Raw genomic sequence first — 22,725 nt, forward strand, 5'->3', positions numbered from 1 at the left:
ATCAGGCCTCAAGCTTCAGAGGTAGCTTTAGTCCATGACATCTCTTTACTTTTAATGGAAAAAAATACGTATATCTGTTTATTCAGAAGCTGAGTCTTCCTTTCAACAGGTTAGAAAACAAGGGTCTTTCAGCAGGGTGCACAAAACAGATGAGGAAGCAATAAGTCATCAGAAGAGGAGGAGCTGTGTTGTGTTTTCTCACTGGTTTGAACTTCACTGTTTCAATCTGTTGTTTTATCAGAAGAGCTGCTCCAAAAGTCTGATCTGATTCATTCATTTGGTGAGTATATAATATATAGTATGAGGATTTAGTCAGCAAAGAATGGAAAACATAATCAGATTTTGATTGAAATTTTTGCATCATTTCTGCCTGGGTTTATTTATAGGCATGTTCGGGCATGCCTCAAAGTTTCATTTCTGGTTAGGCTGACTCGGAAATTTCTGATGTTAGACCTGAATGTAAATTCACCAGATTTACCAAATTCAACGGCCATTTTAGACGTGTAAAACACCACAGTGTTCTCTGATGACTAAAAAAAGGATGATTTGTTCCTTCTGGTACAACAAAGATGAAACTGCTTGTTATCTTTATGACTGGTGATTCTTATTGCTAATTTACCTGATGATATCCGGTCTGTTCTTTCTTTCTTTCTTTCTTTCTTTCTTTCTTTCTTTCTTTCTTTCTTTCTTTCTTTCTTTCTTTCTTTCTTTCTTTCTTTCTTTCTTTCTTTCTTTCTTTCTTTCTCTCTATATAGATTCCCTATCGATTCCCCTCCTCCTTCTTTCCGTCTCTATACATAAGCTAAACTTCTCAATTTTTAAAAAAGTTATTGCAGTTATTATTAATCACCACAGATATTGTCTATACGAGTAAGAGAAATTGTTAATAATATATTAAAATATGTTATTATTTGTACAACAACAAATTCATATGTAAATGTATATGAGAAATAAAATGATGTGATTCTGATTTTAAACACCAAAAAGACACTCAATAAAGGAAAGTGCAATGAAAGGTAATAGGATCAACATACGTATCTGAAGTACATGTGATTATATTTAATAAACTGAAAAGCTTAGCAGGTTTAGATAGTTTCCTTACAGAACAGTGGCCAAGAATTTCTTCATGAACCCATCATGTGTTAAGCTTTTAGAATAATGATTAAGGGTGTGTTGTGCCGCGAAGGTTTTATAGAGTAGGAAAGTACCTCAGAAAATATTAGTGGCAGAGGAGGACAGGGCTTGCAAAAAGTAAAAAGAAAAAGGAAGTTGACGAAGGTATAAAAAGATGCGCGCTGATTCAGCATTTGGGGATTTTCATAGAACTGCCTAGTTTTGTTTCTTTTGACATCACAACAACTGGGTTTTGAGATTAGCTTACTTCTTTTGCTATTATTTTAATATATTATTGTTAAAATTTGTTAATTTTGCTGAAAATCAGCCATCAGTTTACAGGGGCTGGGAGGAAGCTGTAACATTTCCTGTTTGTACACTGAGGACAGAAAAGAAGAGGTGACCATGGCTGTCGTAAGGTAATAAAATAAACATTTATAAAGTTATATTGACAATTTTAATTATAGAAACCTGTTATATAAATATTTACCCCAGTTTGAAGGTTAAACACGTTGTGGGTTTTTATTTTCAGCCTAATTTGATAAACCAAGTAATGTTGGAAATGTTCTTGATTTTATAGTCCTGAGTTTCGAGTTTAGAGAATGTTGGTTTGTTTATCTTTTGGTCATTATTTTCTTGTGTCATAAATTGAAAAAGAAAACGTTAAAGGTTATTTTCAGTGTGGTTTCGAAATCCAGGCAGAAGACACTACTGCTTTTTTATCATAAAAAATCGCAGATACAAGACATAAAATCAACTTGTTTCTTTTCCTTCTATGTTAATAAAAACGTAAAATATAGTAAATAAAACAGAGAATCAAAAAGTAAAACTTTCATCAACTTTACATGCTTGACTCAGTGACTGAATCAGTTTACATGCTCGACTCACCGACTGAATCAGTTTACATGCTCGACTCAGTGACTGAATCAGTTTACATGCTCGACTCACTGACTGAATCAGGTTACATGCGCGACTCAGTGACTGAATCAGTTTACATGCTCGACTCAGTGAAGATCAGAGAAGATCGATATACGTTCTCAAACCATTGAGTGAATCAGAGTGAATCGGTTTATATGATCAGCCCACTGAGTGAATTAGAGTGAATCAATTTATATGCTCGACTCACTGAGAGAATCAAAGTGAAACAGTTTAAATATTCGGACAGCGCGTAGAGGAGAAGATTCCAGTGAAAATACCAGCGCTCCGAAATCACTTTTATCAAGAAATTCTAAAATTTTAATGACTTTAATGAATTTTAATACATGTACAGTAATAGAGACATAGACACTTTGAGGAGCACTTCCGTTCTTAATATTTAATAACTATTTCACAAGGATAAAGTTAGTTCTTGATCACCAATTTCTTTCAAAGATATTCTGTTACACCTGAAAAGGTCCAGTAGTTTCAATCTCTCGTGACATTATAATTTACAAGCCATAGCACATAATCCTCTCAAGAAGCTTAATTCATGAATACATGATGCATGTAAAGGTTATTTAGCATGGAGAGTGTGTATTAGTAAACATTACTATAAATGCTATTTTTATCTGTTGTCCATGGACAGAATATAACAGAATTTAAAACTCATAATGTGAATAAAGCTCAGTGTCATCACCTCATGTTATATAGATAAAATGAAACATGTATAAATAAAGTAAAGCATGTACAGATAAAATATCTGACAAATTAAAACCAATATTGTTTCTTTTTAGAGAATGGAGACGAGACACAAATTCCAGAGGCCATTACTACATGAATTATGAAGGGGCACATGTTAGTCTATCTGAGCTGAGAAAGAACAACCCTAAACACCGGTACCTGAGAAACAAAAGCATTCCCCGTTATCCTAAATATGTCTTCCAAGAGTCCAATGTTTGCCATGTAACTGAGAAGAGTGGCCTTCATGGAATCTTCAATGACAGTGGATTCAGAGGTGGTGATGATGGCTTCCTGTGGTGGAGCCTTTCAATGTCTGCTAACTCAATGCAAAAACAGCCATACCTGGAAGAATTTGCCACTTCTCCTGCATTCCAGACTGAATCCCGTTATGGCAACTTCCGCTTCACTCTTCCACTAACAGAGCTCCTGAAACAATACAGCAAGCAGTTCTGCTGGAGAACTTCTCCGATTCTACGTGTGTTAGGCACCAAGCTCTACAAGCAAGAAATAGTCTATTGTGTTTTGGTGCATCCACAATACATGACACACTATAGGAAATATCCTCGCCTACCTGTTAATATTGAGCCTAATACTGATTTGTGTGGGTACAGCCAAAAGCAAATGACCTGGCGCTGTCAGTCGCCTTCAGATAATTATGAATACGGCCTGGAGAAGAATGAGGATGATGTAGGGAATGCCAGTCCACTGGACAGGAGAGAATATTTTGTATGGGATAAAGTAGCCGTGGCCTTCCACATGAAGAAGGACTGGGTACTGGATTTCGATCTCAGACATCTACTAAAACACTTGAGTGTATGTAAGGTAGCACCAGTGAAACTGTTAAAAAAAAAAGAGAATGAAATGTCTGTCGAAGAGGCTGAGGAAGAAGTAAAGAAATTGAAAAGAAAGTTTAATCTTTAAAATTAAAATCAGAATGAAACTAATATGCCACAGCACTGTTATTGTTGTTCTCAGTTTTGATCGGTCAGAAGGTACTGATTCATTTTCTATAACAACAACTCCGACAGCGCAGGCTGCAATTCAAATGACATGTTTATGTTTATACATTCTTATAATACAAGTGTTGAATTGTTGATTTGGTGAATCTTTCTGTAACATGTTCAACTTTTATGGAAGGAGTCTTCAGTGTCAGCACTGTTATTCTAATGTATATCAGCTAACATTTCATTTGTTACTTTGGTCAGTGTTTTTGGTATCCTGGTATTTTTTGCATCTTTAAAAGTACATTTGTTCTGTTGCTGTGTGTGTTTTGCTCATGGACACAAAAATGCATTAAAAATAATGAGGAGAATCTTTTAAAAATTTAGAGTACAGTCTGATCTGTGCAATTAAACTGATAATGTGGTGTTCAGATGCATAACGGGTGGACAAGTAATTTAAGTGGTGTTCAGGGGTGAAAAATATTTGAGTATTTATAATTTATTATTATTATTATTATTATTATTATTTATTATTATATATATTTATTATTATTATTCTTATGTATTATTTTGGCATATTTTACTTCAAATGTCTCATTGTCTGATCAGACGATTTCACCTCACACAGTGTTCAAATTCAAATTTAAATTCAAATTCAAATTCAAATTCAAATTCAAATTCAAATTCAAATTTTATTTGTCACATACAAAATCATACACAGTACAACATGTAGTGAAATGCTTATTACGACTGTCCGACATTTGAGAAGAATATAAAGTAAAGTGTGTGGACAAGAAAGTATAAGGATATAGGTAATACAAATATATATGGAAAAATAGGAAGAATAGAAATTAAAGATAATAAATGATAAATTAAATGATAAATTATGAAAAACACCAATAGTTATGTAAAGCTGATTGTGTATCGGATATACATATACAAATATATGTGTATATATAAATATATATATATATATATAATAAAAGTGTGTATATATATATATAATATAATATAAACATATTTAATAATAATAATAATAATATAACACAATATATTATATATAAATAATATAATAAAAATAATATAATAGTACAATAATACAATATCTATAATATATAATGATAATGTGATATAATATAATATTTATAAGTATTTATAAAAATATATAAATAATATATGTGTATAAACATCTATAATATATAGTATATACATGTATGTAGATAAAAAAGTCAAATATAAATATAAACGTAACGACAATAAATAATACGGTATGTAAAGTGTCGGTGCAGTATGCACACAAAGATGTCCAGTGAGTGTGGTTACTGTGTGTGCAGAGTAGTGCAGAGTATACAAGTAGTGCAATTTGTGTGTGCAACAATCAGCTGAGGTAGAATGTAATGTTCATGTGTGGGGTAAGTCTAGAAAGTCCAGGTACTAGGTCTTCTGGTTGAGGGCCCAAATGGCCTGTGGGAAGAAGCTCCTCCTCATTTGCTCTGTGTTTGTCTTCAAGGAACGGAAACGTTTCCCTGATCGCAACAGAGAGAAGAGTCCATTGTTGGGACGGCTGAGGTCCTTCATTATCTTCCTGGACTTGGTCCAGCACCGCTTGCTGTATATAGTGTCCAGGTCAGGAAGCTCGGTGCGGATGGTATGCTCGGCTGATCGCACCACCCTCTGTAGTGCTTGCCTGTCCTGTTTGGTGCTGTTTCCAAACCAGGGTGTGATACTTCCTGTCAGGATGCTCTCAATGGTGCAGGTGAAGGTGTTCTGTGTACGACTGATATCTCAAACATATGCTACACTATTTATTTATAATTCACTTGTAGCATCATGTACACAATAAATAAAATCCTAAAAATCTATTTTTGGAAAAATCTCCTGATTTATTATAATGGACTTCAATTTATGGAATGTTTTACTGCTGATTTTCGATATGAATTAAACTTTTTTAACCTTCATCAGTGAAAGTTTTTTGCTTATTCTTAACCAATGTGAATAAAAATCAAGGGCAAAGAAGAAACAAGAGAAACGCTAAAAGAATTAAACTGGTGAGAATTAAATATAGACATTAACATAGGCTTAGTCTTAATGGAAAAATATATATCTTTATATTTTAGAAGCAAAGCAATGTTTATTTGGAAGTGTATGATGACTAATTTACGAGGATTTATGAGGAATAAGCAATAATTTCAGCAGAAGGTGTGTTTTCTTAAACTGGTTTGATCTTGAAGCAGTGAAGCTGATCTGAAAGCCAGGATGAATTCACTCAATTGTTGACTCAAGTGGTCCAAATGATATTATACTTAGGTCTGATCACCTCTCAAATGATGCCTTATAAACATTTTTATTTTATCACTTTGGAAAGAAAGGTTTCTGCTGAATATAAAATGTAAAAATGTGTGTCAGAATTCAATCTGTAGATTTATTCAGCAGAAATTGGACAATATTAAAGCTTTGGTTTAAGTTCTGGCATCGTGATAAGGTTTTGTTCAGGCATGCCTCAAAGTTTCATTTCTCATTAGGCTTGGGCTGTCTCAAAGTTTTGTTTTTGGTGAGAAAAACGTTCAGCCGACTTTGAACGACAATTTCAGACACCACAATAACTTCCATGCCACAAAGTAGAAAGTGACTTGCTTCAAGATGACTAACGGATGAATAGAAAGATAAACTTCAAGAAAAAAACAGAGAGAAAGACTGGTGGTATCATACCACCATTAAAGGGGCATTAGACAAAAAATGTAGTGTGGGGCCACGGTGTGGTCAAATAAAAAGAGGGAAAATCTAGCTTGGTGAGATCACTGTGTTTTAGAACTGTATAAAAAGATGAACCAGTGCTTTGTTAAACAGTTACTCTGCTCAATTACTCGACTTTTTGTTTGATTAATAAAATGTTGACTTTTTGACATCAGGCCTCAAGCCTCAGAGGTAGCTTTAGTCCTTGACATCTCTTTACTTTTAATAGAAAAAAAATACGTATATCTGTTTATTCAGAAGCTGAGTCTTCCTTTCAACAGGTTAGAAAACAAGGGTCTTTCAGCAGGGTGCACAAAACAGATGAGGAAGCAATAAGTCATCAGAAGAGGAGGAGCTGTGTTGTGTTTTTTCACTGGTTTAAACTTCACTGTTTCAATCTGTTGTTTTATCAGAAGAGCTGCTCCAAAAGTCTCATCTGATTCATTCATTTGGTGAGTATATAATATATAGTATGAGGATTTAGTCAGCAAAGAATGGAAAACATAATCAGGTTTTGGTTGAATTTTTGGCATCATTTCTGCCTGGGTTTATTTATAGGCATGTTCGGGCATGCCTCAAAGTTTCATTTCTGGTTCGGCTGACTCGGAAATTTCTGATGTCAGACCTGAATGTAAATTCACCAGATTTACCAAATTCAACGGCCATTTTAGACGTGTAAAACACCACAGTGTTCTCTGATGACTAAAAAAAGGATGATTTGTTCCTTCTGGTACAACAAAGATGAAACTGCTTGTTATCTTTATGACTGGTGATTCTTATTGCTAATTTACCTGATGATACCCGGTCTGTTCTTTCTTTCTTTCTTTCTTTCTTTCTTTCTTTCTTTCTTTCTTTCTTTCTTTCTTTCTTTCTTTCTTTCTTTCTTTCTTTCTTTCTTTCTTTCTTTCTTTCTTTCTTTCTATATAGATTCCCTATCAATTCCCCTCCTCCTTATTTCCGTCTCTATACATTTTAAAAAAGTTATTGCAGCTATTATTAATCACCACAAATATTGTCTATACAAGTAAGAGAAATTGTTAATAATATATTAAAATGTGTTATTATTTGTATTTATTAAATATTGCATTCTATTTACACCCCAAGTGTAAGATAAATTACGACTACAACTGAGGTGTGATATTTGCGTATTAAGAAAGGGTTGTGTTAATTTTTGACGTGTGTGTTGAGTACTGTATTGAATGTATCGTGTTGTTGACCAAACAACGACAACAAATTCATATGTAAATGTATATGAGAAATAAAATGATGTGATTCTGATTTTAAACACCAAAAAGACACTCAGTAAAGGAAAGTGCAATGAAAGGTAATAGGATCAACATACGTATCTGAAGTACATGTGATTATATTTAATAAACTGAAAAGCTTAGCAGGTTTAGATAGTTTCCTTACAGAACAGTGGCCAAGAATTTCTTCATGAACCCATCATGTGTTAAGCTTTTAGAATAATGATTAAGGGTGTGTTGTGCCGCGAAGGTTTTATAGAGTAGGAAAGTACCTCAGGAAATATTAGTGCGGCTTATGTAATGTGTTGACGAAGGTATAAAAAGATGCGTGCAGAGTCAGCATTTGGGGATTTTCATAGAACTGCCTAGATTTGTTTCTTTTGACATCACAACAACTGGGTTTTGAGATTAGCTTACTTCTTTTGCTAATATTTTAAGATATATATTTTTTTTAATTTGTAAATTTTGCCAAAAATCAGCCATCAGTTTACAGGGGCTGGGAGGAAGCTGTAACATTTCCTGTTTGTACACTGAGGACAGAAAAGAAGAGGTGACCATGGCTGTCGTAAGGTAATAAAATAAACATTTATAAAGTTATATTTTCAGTGTGGTTTCGAAATCCAGGCAGAAGACACTACCGCTTTTTATCATAAAAAATCACAGATACAAGACATAAAATCAACTTGTTTCTTTTCCTTCTATGTTAATAAAAAAAGTGAAATAGAGTAAATAAAACAGAGAATCAAAAAATAAAACTTACTACACAGTACAACAGAGCGCGACCCACACTGACTGAATCAGTTTACATGCTCGACTCACTGACTGAATCAGTTACATGCTCAGCTCACTGAATGAATCAGTTTACATGCTGGACTCACTGACTGAATCAGTTTACATGCTCAACTCACTGAATGAATCAGTTTACATGCTCGACTCACTGACTGAATCAGTTTACATGCTCAACTCACCGACTGAATCAGTTTACATGCTCGACTCACTGACTGAATCAATTTACATGCTCAACTCACTGAATGAATCAGTTTACATGCTTGACTCACTGACTGAATCAGTTTACATGCTCGACTCACTGACTGAATCAGTTTACATGCTCAACTCACCGAGTGAATCAGTTTACATGCTCAACTCACTGGCTGAATCAGTTTACATGCTCGACTCACTGACTGAATCAGTTTACATGCTCAACTCACTGAGTGAATCAGTTTACATGCTCGACTCACTGGCTGAATCAGTTTACATGCTCGACTCACTGACTGAATCAGTTTACATGCTCAACTCACCGAGTGAATCAGTTTACATGCTCAACTCACTGGCTGAATCAGTTTACATGCTCGACTCACCGACTGAATCAGTTTACATGCTCGACTCACTGACTGAATCAATTTACATGCTCAACTCACTGAATGAATCAGTTTACATGCTCGACTCACTGACTGAATCAGTTTACATGCTCAACTCACTGAGTGAATCAGTTTACATGCTCAACTCACTGAGTGAATCAGTTTACATGCTCGACTCACTGGCTGAATCAGTTTACATGCTCGACTCACTGACTGAATCAGTTTACATGCTCAACTCACTTTGCTGAATCAGTTTACATGCTCGACTCACTGACTGAATCAGTTTACATGCTCAACTCACTGAGTGAATCAGTTTACATGCTCAACTCACTGAGTGAATCGGTTTACATGCTCGACTCACTGAGTGAATCAGTTTACATACTCGACTCACTGACTGAATCAGTTTACATGCTCGACTCACTGACTGAATCAGTTTACATGCTCGACTCACCGACTGAATCAGTTTACATGCTCGACTCACCGACTGAATCAGAGAAAATCGATATACGTTCTTTACTCATTGAGTGAATCAGTTTATATGATCAACCCACTAAGTGAATTAGAGTGAATCAATTTATATGCTCGACTCACTGAGAGAATCAAAGTGAATCGGTTTAAATGTTCGACTCATTGAACAGCGCGTAGAAGAGAAGATTCCAGTGAAAATACCAGTGCCCCGAAATCACTTTTAGCAAGAAATTCTAAAATTTTAATGATTTACATGAACTAGAGATATAGACACTTTGAGGAGCACTTCCGTTCTTAATATTTAATAACTATTTCACGAGGATAAAGTTAGTTCTTGATCACCAATTTCTTTTAAAGAGATTCCGTTACACCTGAAAAGGTCCAGTAGTTTCAATCTCCTGCCTGTAGATGGCGCTGTGAACCACACTAATGTAGTCAAAGCTGTAAACGCTGAATATACGGGAAAACGGATATATTAAATAATTTACATAATTATTAAATAAATAACATAATAACAATGATTTAATTGAAATATAACTGCTATGTTTAAACTGTTAGTGTTACTGATTAACAGTGACATTAAAATTCACAAGCCATAGCACATAAAGCTCAGTGTCATTACCTCATTTGATAGATAGATAGATAGATAGATAGATAGATAGATAGATAGATAGATAGATAGATAGATAGATAGATAGATAAATGCTATTATGTTTGATTCCAGGTTGAGGGCTTTTTCTTTGTTTCTTCCTATTCGGGGTATGTTAATGACAAGCTACAACTACAGCATTATGTTTAAGATGTAGAGCTTTCAACCTGCTGCTGTACTCAGTAATATATCTAAATTATACACCACTAAAAACAGGCCTATTGAAAATGCTGATATGTAGAATGTAGTACAGATTCAGCAGGACATACACATATGCTTGATGACATGCATATCTGATTAGTCAAATTAAAGGACTATATTTTAATCTTTATGAACTATATACGGTTATAAGCCAACATTTTTCAGGGGACCCGTGATGGCTGCTGGACCCTAATGAAGTTTATTAGTTAGAGCCGGGATTTTAATGATTTATCTTACTTTATCAAAATGTCCAGCCACACTACACATTTACAGCTCTCTGTTAAATCTATACTGATATTATTTTGCGCTATTCTGCGTACATTGACACTGTGACCTTTTTTGTGAATGTAAAGGTAATAGACAATACAACAGTCTCACAGCAGTTTTGAAGCACTTTGTATCATTGTGTTGAGTGTATGCAAATCTATGTCAGTTCACATTTTCAATTAGTACAGGACAGGTAAAACATGTACAGATAAAATGTATGACAAATTAAAATCAATATTGTTTCTTTTTAGAGAATGGTTGGATGGCATAAGTACCAAAGGCATTAAATACAAATATTGTAATGGGGAACATGTTGGTTTAACTGAGCTGAGAGAGGACTTCCCTGAACACAACTACCTGGGAAAAGAAAGCATTCCCCGTTATCCTGAATATGTCTTCCAAGAGTCCAACGTTTGCCATGTAACTGAGAAGAGTGGCCTTCATGGAATCTTCACTGACAGTGGATTCAGAGGTGGTAATGATGGCTACCTGTGGTGGAGCCTTTCAATATCTGATGACTCAATGCAACAAAACCCTTTCGCTACTTCTCCTGCATTCCAGACCGAATCCCGTTATGGCAACTTCCGCTTCACTTTTCGACTAACAGAGCTCCTGAAACAATACAGCAAGCAGTTCTGCAGCAGAACTGCTCCGATTCTACGTGTGTTAGACACCAAGCTCTACAGGAAAGAAATAGTCTATTCTGTTTTGGTGCATCCACAATACATGAGGCACTATAGGAAATATCCTCGCCTACCTGTTGATATTGAGCCTGATACTGATTTGTGTGGGTACAGCCAAAAGACAATGACCTGGCACTGTCAGTCACCTTCAGATAATTATGAATACGGCCTGGAGAAGAATGAGGATGATGTAGGGAATGCCAGTCCACTGGACAGGAGAGAATATTTTGTATGGGATAAAGTAGCTGTGGCCTTCCACATGAAGAAGAACTGGGTACTGCGATTAGATCGCAGTCAGCTATTAGAACACTTGAGTGTATGTGAGGTAGCACAAGTGAATCTGTTAAATAACAAAGAGGAAAAAATGTCTGTCAAAGAGGCTCAGGAAGAAGTAAAGAAATTGAAAAGAAAGTTTAATCTTTGAAAAACAAATTCAGATCTTTGTTCAGAGGTGGTTGGTCTTGATTCTGTAGTTAAACAAAAGTTGTAACTCGAACCCGAACACCCAGACCACTTCATTAAAATCAGAATGAAACTAATATGCCACATTGTTGTTCTCAGTTTTGATCGGTCAGAAGGTACTGATTCATTTTCTATAACAACAACTCCGACAGCGCAGGCTGCAATTCAAATGACATGTTTATGTTTATACATTCTTATAATACAAGTACTGCATTGTTGATTTGGTGAATCTTTCTGTAACATGTTCAACTTTTATGGAAGGAGTCTTCAGTGTCAGCACTGTTATTCTAATGTATATCAGCTAACATTTCATTTGTTACTTTGGTCAATGTTTTTGGTATCCTGGTATTTTTTGCATCTTTAAAAGTACATTTGTTCTGTTCTGTTGCTGTGTGTGTTTTGCTCATTGACACAAAAATGCATTAAAAATAATGAGGAGAATCTTTTAAAATTTAGAGTACAGTCTGATCTGTGCAATTAAACTGATAATGTGGTGTTCAGATGCATAACGGGTGGACAAGTAATTTAAGTGGTGTTCAGGGGTGAAAAATATTTGAGTATTTATACTTTATTATTATTCTTATGTATTATTAGAATGGAATACTTTCATTTAGAAGAACATACTTTTAAATCCTTATATTTTTAATTAGACCTTCAAAGTTGTTCTATTAGCTGCTCCTTTTAGGGGTCGCCACAACGGATCAGCGATTTGGCATGGGTTTTATGCTGGAAGTCTTTTCTGACACAACCCAGGATTGGAAGAAGCCCTGGTCGATCAGTTTTATCCGTGCTGGGGAACTGAACATGTTCTGCGGTGGTGAGAGTGCAGGATTCTTCTTCCCCTATGCCATGGCCAAAATTATCTGTCTGTGAGGCAGAAGTACAGACTTTTTTGATCAGAGAACTTCGCTTTTGTAGTTTTTGAAGATCTGTAGTTTATTAGAATAAAACTAATATGAGACAGCACTGTTATATTCGTAATTCTGATTGGCCAGATGGTGAGGATTAATTTTCAGTAATAGCTAAACTGACAGTAGTGCAGGCTGCATCTCAAACAACGTGATTATATAAATACAATCTTGTAATAAAATATTCCAAGAAAATGCAATGTACACAGATCCCAATATTATAAAGTAAGGATTGTAGATTCTAATATCTCTATTAAATGAGTAAAGTACTGTTATTATTTTTCTACATTCCTAGCCGAGGTAAGTTCACAGCAATTTCAGAAGAGACTGTGTTTTGGATTTCAATATGAATAATGATTGAACATTAGGGGTTGTACACTGACTCTTTTTCTGGCCAGAATTGCCCCAGTATGGAATTCTTCATGTTTATAGATGTCTCACAAAGATTCACAAAGCTAATTTGAGATCAATAGTCAGTACTGGCATTGAGCCACCAGAACATTAAAACATTTCAAAGCAGCAATAATGCATGACTGTAACACTATGTTTCTAGCACTTTGGTACATTCACATTTTCAGTTAGTACAGGCTGTGTAAAACGTACAAATAAAATGCCTGACAAATAAAAAATTCCAGAGGCTATTACTACACATATTGTGATGGGGCACATGTCGGTCTAACTGAGCTGAGAGAGTACAACAGTAAACACCGCTACCTGGGAAAAGAAATCATTCCCTGTTACCCTAAATATGTCTTCCATAAGCCCAACATTCACCGTGTAACTGAAAAGAGTGGCCTTCATGAAATCTTTACTGGCAGCAGATTCACATGTGGTCATGATGGCTTCCTGTAGTGGAGCCTTTCTGGGTTCATACAGTTGATCAGGTGAAAGAACCTGTGGTCCTCTACCCTAAATGGCAGTACAAAGCAGGAGGTACAGAGAGTGTGATGGACCACTTCTCATCATGCGCCAAATTCATTAGCACCACAAAGACAAAAGTCATGTTCCTGCCTGTGCCTGGCAAGCCATACCCGGAGCGGACAATCAGTAGTACTGCCAAAGCCAATGACACCTTTAGCAGACTCTGCTTGAACAGCAGGAAGTGCTCAAAGTCTGGGACTCGCCAAATTTTGAAAATCTATCATTCATCTCTTTTAGGCTAGCAGATTTTGGACCTTCTCCAAGCAGCTCATCTACTTCCTCATGAGAGAATTCTGCATATTCAGTTACATGATCCTTGATCTGGAAATTATGAGGTGTGCTGGTATCCATTCAGAAAGCTCAGGCATCTACACATGGAAGAACCTTCCAGTACCAGATCCAAAAGAAGTCATGGTCATCCTCAACTCATGAATAACAAGCAACATTGTCTGTGTCACACAAAAAAATGGCCACATTTAAATGCTATACCTATTGTGTAAAGCAAATGGTAAAAAAGTCAGTTTGCAACACAACACTAACAAGTTTAAGGGGGTGAATTATTGCTGCAAAACATATCTAATATCTAAAGATTACACCTCAAGCCTTATTAGAGAACGGAGTCCAGTTCTTGTTAAACTTGTGCATATTATTATAAATGAACCCAAAATCAGCATTAAAAAGCATGTCTGCCAAAAAAAGCAAGGGCAAATCTGGATCAGAATCCAAAATCAACAATACTGCTGTCAGGTAATGAAAGTCGGAAAGGATGAAAACGTAGTTTGAGCGGTTTTAATGAGGAAAAAGGCAAACGGATCCAAAACTTCAGGCAACACCAAAGGTGAAAAACAGGCAGAGTTCAAGAGATTAGCAAATAGCAGCCAGAGGATAAAGCAAAACACTGGAACAAGGAAATACTTCACACAATAGTCAAAAACCAGCCAAACCAAGATAAGATACTCAGCTTGGTAAGGTCAGGATGGAGTGTAACTGAGGAAAGACTTTCATATGTGCTAGTGACTACATGTGAAATAAAGGATTTGTGTGTGATTGTGCGTGAGTGTGAGAGTGTGTGATTGGGAACAGGTGAGTATAATCAGAAGTCCAGAGACTGCGTACAAAGAAGTACAAGAGTGTTCTGGGATGTGGAGTTTAGTGTAGTCATGATTGTTGCATGTTGGTAGATGGAGCTCAAAGAGTTGCCCAATCTCACAACTGTATATGATGGCAGTTCATTAATCTGAGACAAATTTGGGTTCTTTACATTTAAATTTTCATTGCATATATATATATATATATATATATATATATATATATATATATATATATATATATATATATATATATATATATATATTACCTTTTCTCACATTCTCCTAAACATTTTCCTATTGAATGTGTGGGTGTGTCTACTAATGTGTCTGGGTGTGCATGCTACTTGTAGATAAAGAGAAAAGGATAGAGTGTGTCCACGCCAATGTACACTCAAAAGACACCCTGAATAATGACATAAGCTTCTTCCATCCCCATTTGTAACACACAGTGTGTGTTTATACTAGAGCCATGCCACTCATTGTATCAGTGTACAGCCGGATTTTTAAACCAGATGAGTTTTAGTAGAAATGGCTCAGGCTCACTTAGAAAAAGACTACTGTCCAGTGTAGGTGAGCCTCTACATGCTGTAGCCTCAAATTCTTATTCCTACACATCAGGAGTGGAATCCGTTGTGGCTGGTCTGCTGTTGTGGCCCATCTGCCTCCAGGTTTGATGTGTTGTGCATTCAGAGATGCTTTTCTGCCCACGGTAGTGTGCTTATTTGAGTTACTGCGGCTTTCCAATCAGCTGGATGCAGTTGTCTGACCTCTCGTGAAAAATCCATTCTCAGCAGCAGAACCGCCACTTGCGGATATAAATTCTAGACTGCAAGAAAATCCCAAGACAACAACGGTTTCAGAAATGCACTTAACTCTACACCAACAACAATGAAATGGTCAAAGTCAGATATAATTTTTCACCCCATTCTGATGTACACGTTAACTGACCTGTATGTGAATGTTTGTATGCATTGCAGTGCAGCCACATCATGGTGTACAGGTGTATGGTGAGTGTACTTTTTAAAACAAGTAGAATATGTGTTAATGGAAAGCCAGCATTAATCTTCTTCACTATTTAGTAACTAAGAGCTAACTGTAGTGGAAGATAACTAGTTAACTAGTCCTGTGCTTAGGCTCATCAGACCATCTCTTCTTATATCCGTTGCCATTGATATGCTTTAGAATAACAACAATGAACAAATATTACGCAACCCTTACTGAAGATGAATGAATGAATCTTATTAATGCTTGGCGACATGCTTTGTCTCGATCAGCTCCCTAGTTCAGAAGTTAGGGCACTGATCGGGGGAGTCGGCCATTTTAGGGGCTGTCTCTCGCAGTCAGAAAATACTTCTAGTGTACTGAAAATCACACATTGCATCGCAAAAATTAGGGTGTGTCTATGTTCACTATGTTCCCTTACTGAAAGTGGCGACATATTTTCTGAAACCTCTTAAAAAATGGCGGCACAACTCTCAGCCAACTCCAGTGACATATGTAAGTAGCTTCTTGTTGTTGTTTGTAGCTTTCAAATGATCTACTGACGTTAGATTTTGCACGATATATATATATATATATATATATATATATATATATATATATCAAAAAATCCCAAACATATACTATATATATATATATATATCAAAAAATCCCAAACATATACTATATATATATATATATATATATATATATATATATATATATATATATATATATATATATACATATATATATATATATATATATAGTATATGTTTGGGATTTTACAATGATTTATAAAATTTACTTATTAGTGGTCCGATGTGTAGTGAGCCAGGGTCCTTACCAGAGCCCCAACCTTTATACACCATATACTGAGTCACCACCTAGGCAACTAGGAAGCTGTTTGAGATATACCCAGAGTTTCTAATTCTCTGTGCAAATGGGCTGAACAGCATTATTACAAAAGACACATTTTGATGATAGTTCAATAGTAAGACTAATATATCGTTTCAAAATGTGTTTGGGACAGTCTGGTGAGTGCACTAGACTCAGCAACCCCAGAGCCTAGAAACTACAAGAAATAAGCGTTTCCTAGAGCAAATGTGTTTATAAAGATAGCAGGATGTATGCATTGATAAGCTTAGATGTTCACACCCATGTGCAACTGATCGACGGCCTTTTGACGCCTTTTTGACGTCGGTTATCTAGACCATCATTGTGCTTGAAATGGAATAGTTTGGGTCAGCCAAATAATATCCATTGCCTTGTTAGAGCAGCCGCTTTGTGTTGTACTAGGCTGAACTCTGTACTTCAGTGTAAATTAAATATGATGAGATGCTATATAACGCGGGTGGAAGCCATATTGTTAAATTAAACTAATTTTGCATTGATGAATGTGACAAGAACAATTCATGCAGCATTATACAGGCAAAATATTAGAGAATTTTCTATATTTTATTTGAATTCTTATTTGATGATTCTGAATACAGCATCATCAAATTTACAGTCAACAACATTCTACCTGACAACTAAGAATATGTGATCTGTTTTTCAGTCAGCCCCCGCCCCCCTTCCCCCGTCCCCCTGATATTTTTCAGGCTTGGAAAGTGTTTGTGTTTAAACTACAGATGAGGAATAATGTGTGTAAAGAATGAAAGAGGAAGAAAAGATGCAGACATTGCCAACATTCTCATGGCTCTTTCTAATAACATGTTGGGAGTCTGCAATTCTGGGAATCTGACCCTAGTTTGATCACACACACACACACACACACACACCCACCACTTTTTTCTGTGTGAGTCTACAGCTGTGCTGTGGATCACTGTTTGCATGTGAAAGCAGGCGTGCCAGCCCCATATAAGGTCACATGGCTCACACTGATGATGTAATCAAAGAAGAGGTTTCCTTCTCTCTTAGCATGCACAGAAAGACCAGGAGAGAGAGAGAGAGAGAGAGAGAGAGAGAGAGAGAGAGAGAGAGAGAGAGAGATTGAAATAAGAGGGAATGTGACCAGGAGAGAAAGGTAGTGCTCTTTCACATTCTAGATTGTGGGTTTTGAAATGTCTGCTGTGTTGTGTGTGTATTTATGGTAAAGAAAGATATAGCAAAAACTGCAGCACAACAGGACTTGAAGAAGGGAAGTCTGAGAAGGGAGAGAAAGAAAGAGAGTGAGTGAGTGTGTGTGTGTGTGTGAGAGAGAGAGAGAGAGAGAGACAGAGAGTGAGTGAGAGAGAGCGAAATAGAAAGGGTGAGGGAGACTGTGGAAGCTTCCAAGAGCAGTGAATAAGCACAAGGCCAGGAAAGCAAATATTCTTCATCATGGGCAAGTCAGGTAAGAAAAATGGTTCATTTCAGAATCCTATGTAATTGTTTTCTCATGTTTAATCAGAGGAATTTGCCATAAAAGACAGACATGTGCATTTTTTATTCACTGGCTTGCTTTGTGTGTTTGTGTGTGTTTGTTTGTTTGTGTGTGTGTGTGTGTGTGTGTGTGTGTGTGTGTGTGTGTGAGAGAGAGAGTGTGTGAGAGAGAGAGACAGAGAGAGTGAGAGAAAGAGACCATAGTCACTGCATTGTTCAGCATCTAGTATGATGCAGTAGGTCTTTAAACAGGCCACTATTGTTATTAAAAGGGGGCATTGTTTAGTTTTTGGTGCTAAGCTCTAGTACCCTAAGTGCTAAGTGCCCAATCTGGTGAAAATGAGCCTTAATGTGAAAATGTGGGATGCCTAGCATACACACTGTATGAAATGGATGATCAGTGTTCTATTATATGAAAGCACTCTTAATAAAGAAAGTGTTTAGTGCCATCTTATACACTGCCACTGTACCATTTACTATTGCGATTGTGGCTATCTCTCTCTCTTAGCCTCGAGGATATTCAATGAGGAGGTGCAGAAGTGTCATAATGAGTACAGAAAGAAGCATCAAGCGCCGCCATTAAAGCTCAGCAACAAACTTTGCAGAGAGGCAGCAAGGTAAGGGAGTAGTACGTTACATTAATGTCTGCTGCTATTATCATGTCCTGATCTGTTTTTGCACCATATTAATTTACTCTTCATCTACCCACAAACGTAGATACTCTGAGAGTTTGGCTAGCACCAGGATTTTAAAACACAGTGTTGAATCCAGTAGAGGAAACTGTGGAGAAAATCTAGCCTGGGCATCTTATGATCAAACAGGTATGAATATGGGTTTGGTTGAACAACAAAAATGTTGTTTCTTATTCTTATTCTAACAAAAGAAGTCTTATTGAGGTTTTGTCCAAGTCATGGCAAGAATCTGCCCCTCCTTCTTCCCTCCTGTCTGCTCCTCTCTTTGCAACAGCTGGAACTGATTTTGTAGTGACAGTCTCCATGTTAGCCTTGTTAAGATGCTGTCTAAGTGGAATGGAATGTCTGACCAGTCCAGAATGATTCATAAAGTGTGACAAACATACATTATATAGTTTATTAAGAGTTAGAAAAGAAAAAAAAAAGACAGAGTGACTCTGACTATATATAAATTTACTGTGTAAATTTCCCATTGGGATGAATAAAGTATCTATCTATCTATCTATCTATCTATCTATCTATCTATCTATCTATCTATCTATCTATCTATCTATCTATCTATCTATCTTTCTATCTATCTGATTCCTCATTGGTCAGGACTGATTATCACTGGCTATTATTCACTAAGTGGAATGTTTCGATTCATTTATGCAATGTTAAAATAATTAATTTGCCATATTTGTCTATATATTGCAAATTAAATATGAACAGCGCTAGACAGTTACACCACTTGTTAGATTTGGTACATCCTTATTTTTGGTAGAATTTACTTAATTAATTGTCCTTGATTGATTGGTGCAAGGTCAAGAATATTCCATTAATGCTTCATTTCCACTATAAAACATCACTGTATTCTATGCAATATTTCTCAATATTTCTGAATTCATCCATTCTGCATTTGAGAGATTTGCGTCCAGGGTTTTAGTCAGTTGTGAGACATATAGTACACAATGACCTATTTTCCATTTGATTCCCATTTAAAGTGTATTTGAAAACCTAGCTTTTTTTTTTCTTTTCCTTTTTATTAAACCACATGAGCACCCAGCCCATTATGTGGCAATAGTATGTCATAATACTTTGTCAACACTCAAGAATAAGTCTATTGTGTATTGAATGGTAGAGTGGGAGAATTGCGAAAAATCACCAATTTTAAATTAAAATAAAAAAAGAAAAGGATTCATAGTTGTGGACTGACAATGAGGTGAAACTACTGCTTAAGATTAGACTTGAATCTTATCCAAAATCAGCTTTCACATTGTGGTTTGTAGCTCTGGGGAGTAGTGTGTATGCAGTGTGTTATCCTAATGTGGTGGTTCCTTAAAAGAGTATAAGAAACAAAGTGAAATGATAAATGTCCAAGAGTCATTGTCATGAGTCATGATAAATGTCCTAGAACTTTCATAACACATACAAATCTGCAGAAATATATATATAATGTGTGGATGGGGCCTGAATTTCAGTTAAATTCAAGGTGAATGCCAGATACTTGCTTGTATTCTGAAATCATTTGTTATGATAGATATGAGTCATTATTCATAATTTTGTTGTGTGTTAGGAAAGGATGTGACTGATCGCTGGTATAATGAGGTGAACCAGTACAACTTTAACCAGCCTGGATTTACCTCTGGAACTGGTAAGCATACTCTTTTTGCTTTTTTGATCCAAATAACGCTTTTCAAATACCCCCCACTCCCAGGATGTCCATTGAGCAAAACCGTTGATGAGTAATATCTCCCAGCATGCCATACTCATTAAAAGCAGTTGGATTGTGTCATCTCTGCCTGAGCATTATCTACCAGCACATGATGACTTTAATTTATCAAACCATAAAGGATACAAAAAAAGGGGAAGGAAAGGAAAACTGAGCAAGAGGACATTTAAGATGTGAAAATGCTATCTTCTTCTTTCCACATCCTCTTCAAACGCATAAATATTTAGCTCTGTGGTCACATAGCAGTTGTGACGTTTATATTAGAGGCACTCGCTTGCAAAGTCAGTCAGACATTCTGACGCTTGCTCAAGCATGCACTCGTACTTCTAAGTAACCTACGTGTCATCTCCTGCTCAGGTCACTTCACTGCGATGGTGTGGAAGAGCTCAAAGAAGCTGGGTGTTGGTAAAGCTGTTGCATCCGATGGCTCTACGTTTGTGGTGGCTCGCTACTTTCCTGCTGGGAATATCACTAATCAGGGCCACTTCCAAGCCAATGTCCTGCCTTCTAAGAGCTGATCCTGGAATGTCTGTGGAGCTAGAGGTCAGAGGTCACGGGCTGTTACGGCAAATTGGAGTCTGAAAGCAGTGAACTGAAGCCTTATAGGGCTACGCCTTATCAAACGCTCTCATGCCTTACAGTTTGATTGGCCTTAATACGTAATTGTTTTTAATACTAAACTTAGTACATGTTCACAAATAAACATGAAAGTTGGAATGACTTTTTAAGATCATTGTAGGATTATTGGACTATTCTATGTGCCTAAGTATTTTTAGACTTGTAAGTTCAGACATCCCCCAGCACGCACACACACACAGTCTCTTGTATTATTACTAAAGGTGAAATTCAAGGTGAAACTCTAAATGGCCTAATAAAAGTGGTACAGTATCACAGCTTAACACTGAATAAGCACCTGGGATGTTTTAAAATGTTGTCTGCTTTACTTCAGAGAAAAAGCCACTGTTTTGTCTGTATTGTTTCACAGTTGTGGTTTGGATGACCTACAGAAGTAAAACATTTAAGCTGTTTAAATCTTGTCTGTGTGACCTTCTGAACTTTACTTTTCATTACTAACATCGCACTAGTACTTTGGTATATATTTAGTATTATTTTGAAGCAGGATCTTTTATAACCACGATGTTCTCTGACTTGTGTAACCTCACAGTTGTTAGTTTCCATAATTCACCTTTCGATGGAGGCCTTCGCTTACAGGCTGAGAGAAATCTCCCAGCCTGTCTTCTTCACACTACATTGATCTGTACCCAATATAACCTTTTAGACCACTTGGCAGAAATAGACCAGACTTTAGCCAAACACTCTGTTCTCTGTCTCTCCAACTTTCCAAAGTGGTGTAGTATTACAAATAAATCATATCTTTGTAAAGTGATGTGTTGCTGATCTGTACTGCTTGAGAAACTCTACAAGGAGAAATCTGCGATCTAATGTTCATGAATTATGAATTGCCATTGTCTGACCATCTCGGGCACTTTTCATACGCCCCAAAATACATTAGTTACCGTTAGAGATTGTCATATGTGTTACTTTATTGCATTTGCCTGAAAAGCAAATTTGATCTGAATAGTGAAATTCATTTCCTTGATGTTTTAAAACCACAATCACTTTTTAACATCCTAATTACATTGGGTACACTGGGTTTCCACCCGCCTAATGTTACTGAAGGTCAGTGATTAAATGAACAGGTTGCATAGTATTATAAATTTGCACATGATTTCAGAATCGAACTGTGAACACTGCTGCTTCTCTACTGGAAGAGCTTAAACTATTTATGCTCATTTTGAAGCAAACAACCTTGCCCCCAAGGAGAGAGCTCCTGCGGCCAATACTGTGAAGGTTAATACACTTTCCATCTCTGTAGCGGATGTAACCAGATCCTTCCGACGGGGGAATATCCGAAAGGATGGAGGTCCAGATCGCATCCATGGCCGCATCCTTAAAGCAATGCACAGGCCTGGTGTTTTCACAGACATTTTCAACCTCTTCTGCTCCCTGTCTATAGTCCTCACATGTTTCAGAATCTGCACCATTGTGCCTGTACTAAAGAAATCTATGGAAACCAGCTTGAACGACTGGCACCCGCACTCTGGCTCTCGCTGTCAGCAAATTCTTTGAAAGGCTCATCAGATACTACATTTGCTCTGTGGTGCCTGCCTCACTCAACCCACTGCAGTTTGCTTACTGCAGCAACCGCTCCACTGACACGGTCTTCATCCTACATAACACTCTCTTCCACCTGGACAAAAAGAACACATATGTAAAAATGC

At 36.5% G+C, this 22,725-nt stretch overlaps 3 protein-coding genes across 6 annotated transcripts; all 3 read left to right on the top strand.

Annotated features, from left to right (window-relative positions):
* The first annotated feature begins 132 nt into the window (after positions 1 to 132).
* LOC131343932 (uncharacterized) lies at positions 133 to 4,177 on the top strand. 3 transcript variants are annotated; one of them, XM_058375811.1, is made up of 3 exons: positions 133 to 280; positions 1,442 to 1,532; positions 2,826 to 4,177. In XM_058375811.1, exons 2-3 carry the CDS (start codon positions 1,519 to 1,521, stop codon positions 3,691 to 3,693), a joined length of 882 nt encoding a protein of 293 aa, XP_058231794.1. In that variant the 5' UTR covers positions 133 to 280; positions 1,442 to 1,518; the 3' UTR covers positions 3,694 to 4,177. The 3 variants fall into 3 exon arrangements, with proteins under 3 accessions (XP_058231794.1, XP_058231795.1, XP_058231796.1); XM_058375812.1 differs by having other exon boundaries at positions 201 to 280; positions 1,449 to 1,532; XM_058375813.1 differs by lacking the exon at positions 1,442 to 1,532 and having other exon boundaries at positions 263 to 280; positions 2,826 to 4,176.
* Positions 4,178 to 6,507: 2,330 nt separating this feature from the next.
* On the top strand, positions 6,508 to 12,227 carry LOC131343933 (uncharacterized). The gene is made up of 3 exons (XM_058375814.1): positions 6,508 to 6,898; positions 8,170 to 8,260; positions 10,885 to 12,227. Exons 2-3 carry the CDS (start codon positions 8,247 to 8,249, stop codon positions 11,738 to 11,740), a joined length of 870 nt encoding a protein of 289 aa, XP_058231797.1. The 5' UTR covers positions 6,508 to 6,898; positions 8,170 to 8,246; the 3' UTR covers positions 11,741 to 12,227.
* A 3,829-nt stretch (positions 12,228 to 16,056) lies between these two features.
* glipr2l (GLI pathogenesis-related 2, like) lies at positions 16,057 to 21,475 on the top strand. Of its 2 annotated transcripts, none has more exons than XM_058377026.1 (5): positions 16,057 to 16,195; positions 18,549 to 18,657; positions 18,758 to 18,861; positions 20,288 to 20,365; positions 20,801 to 21,475. In XM_058377026.1, exons 1-5 carry the CDS (start codon positions 16,159 to 16,161, stop codon positions 20,959 to 20,961), a joined length of 489 nt encoding a protein of 162 aa, XP_058233009.1. In that variant the 5' UTR covers positions 16,057 to 16,158; the 3' UTR covers positions 20,962 to 21,475. The 2 variants fall into 2 exon arrangements, with proteins under 2 accessions (XP_058233009.1, XP_058233010.1); XM_058377027.1 differs by lacking the exon at positions 16,057 to 16,195 and adding an exon at positions 17,283 to 18,011.
* Positions 21,476 to 22,725: the final 1,250 nt, after the last annotated feature.

The sequence above is a fragment of the Hemibagrus wyckioides genome, linkage group LG23, assembly GCF_019097595.1.
Source record: "Hemibagrus wyckioides isolate EC202008001 linkage group LG23, SWU_Hwy_1.0, whole genome shotgun sequence".
Taxonomy (NCBI): domain Eukaryota; kingdom Metazoa; phylum Chordata; class Actinopteri; order Siluriformes; family Bagridae; genus Hemibagrus; species Hemibagrus wyckioides.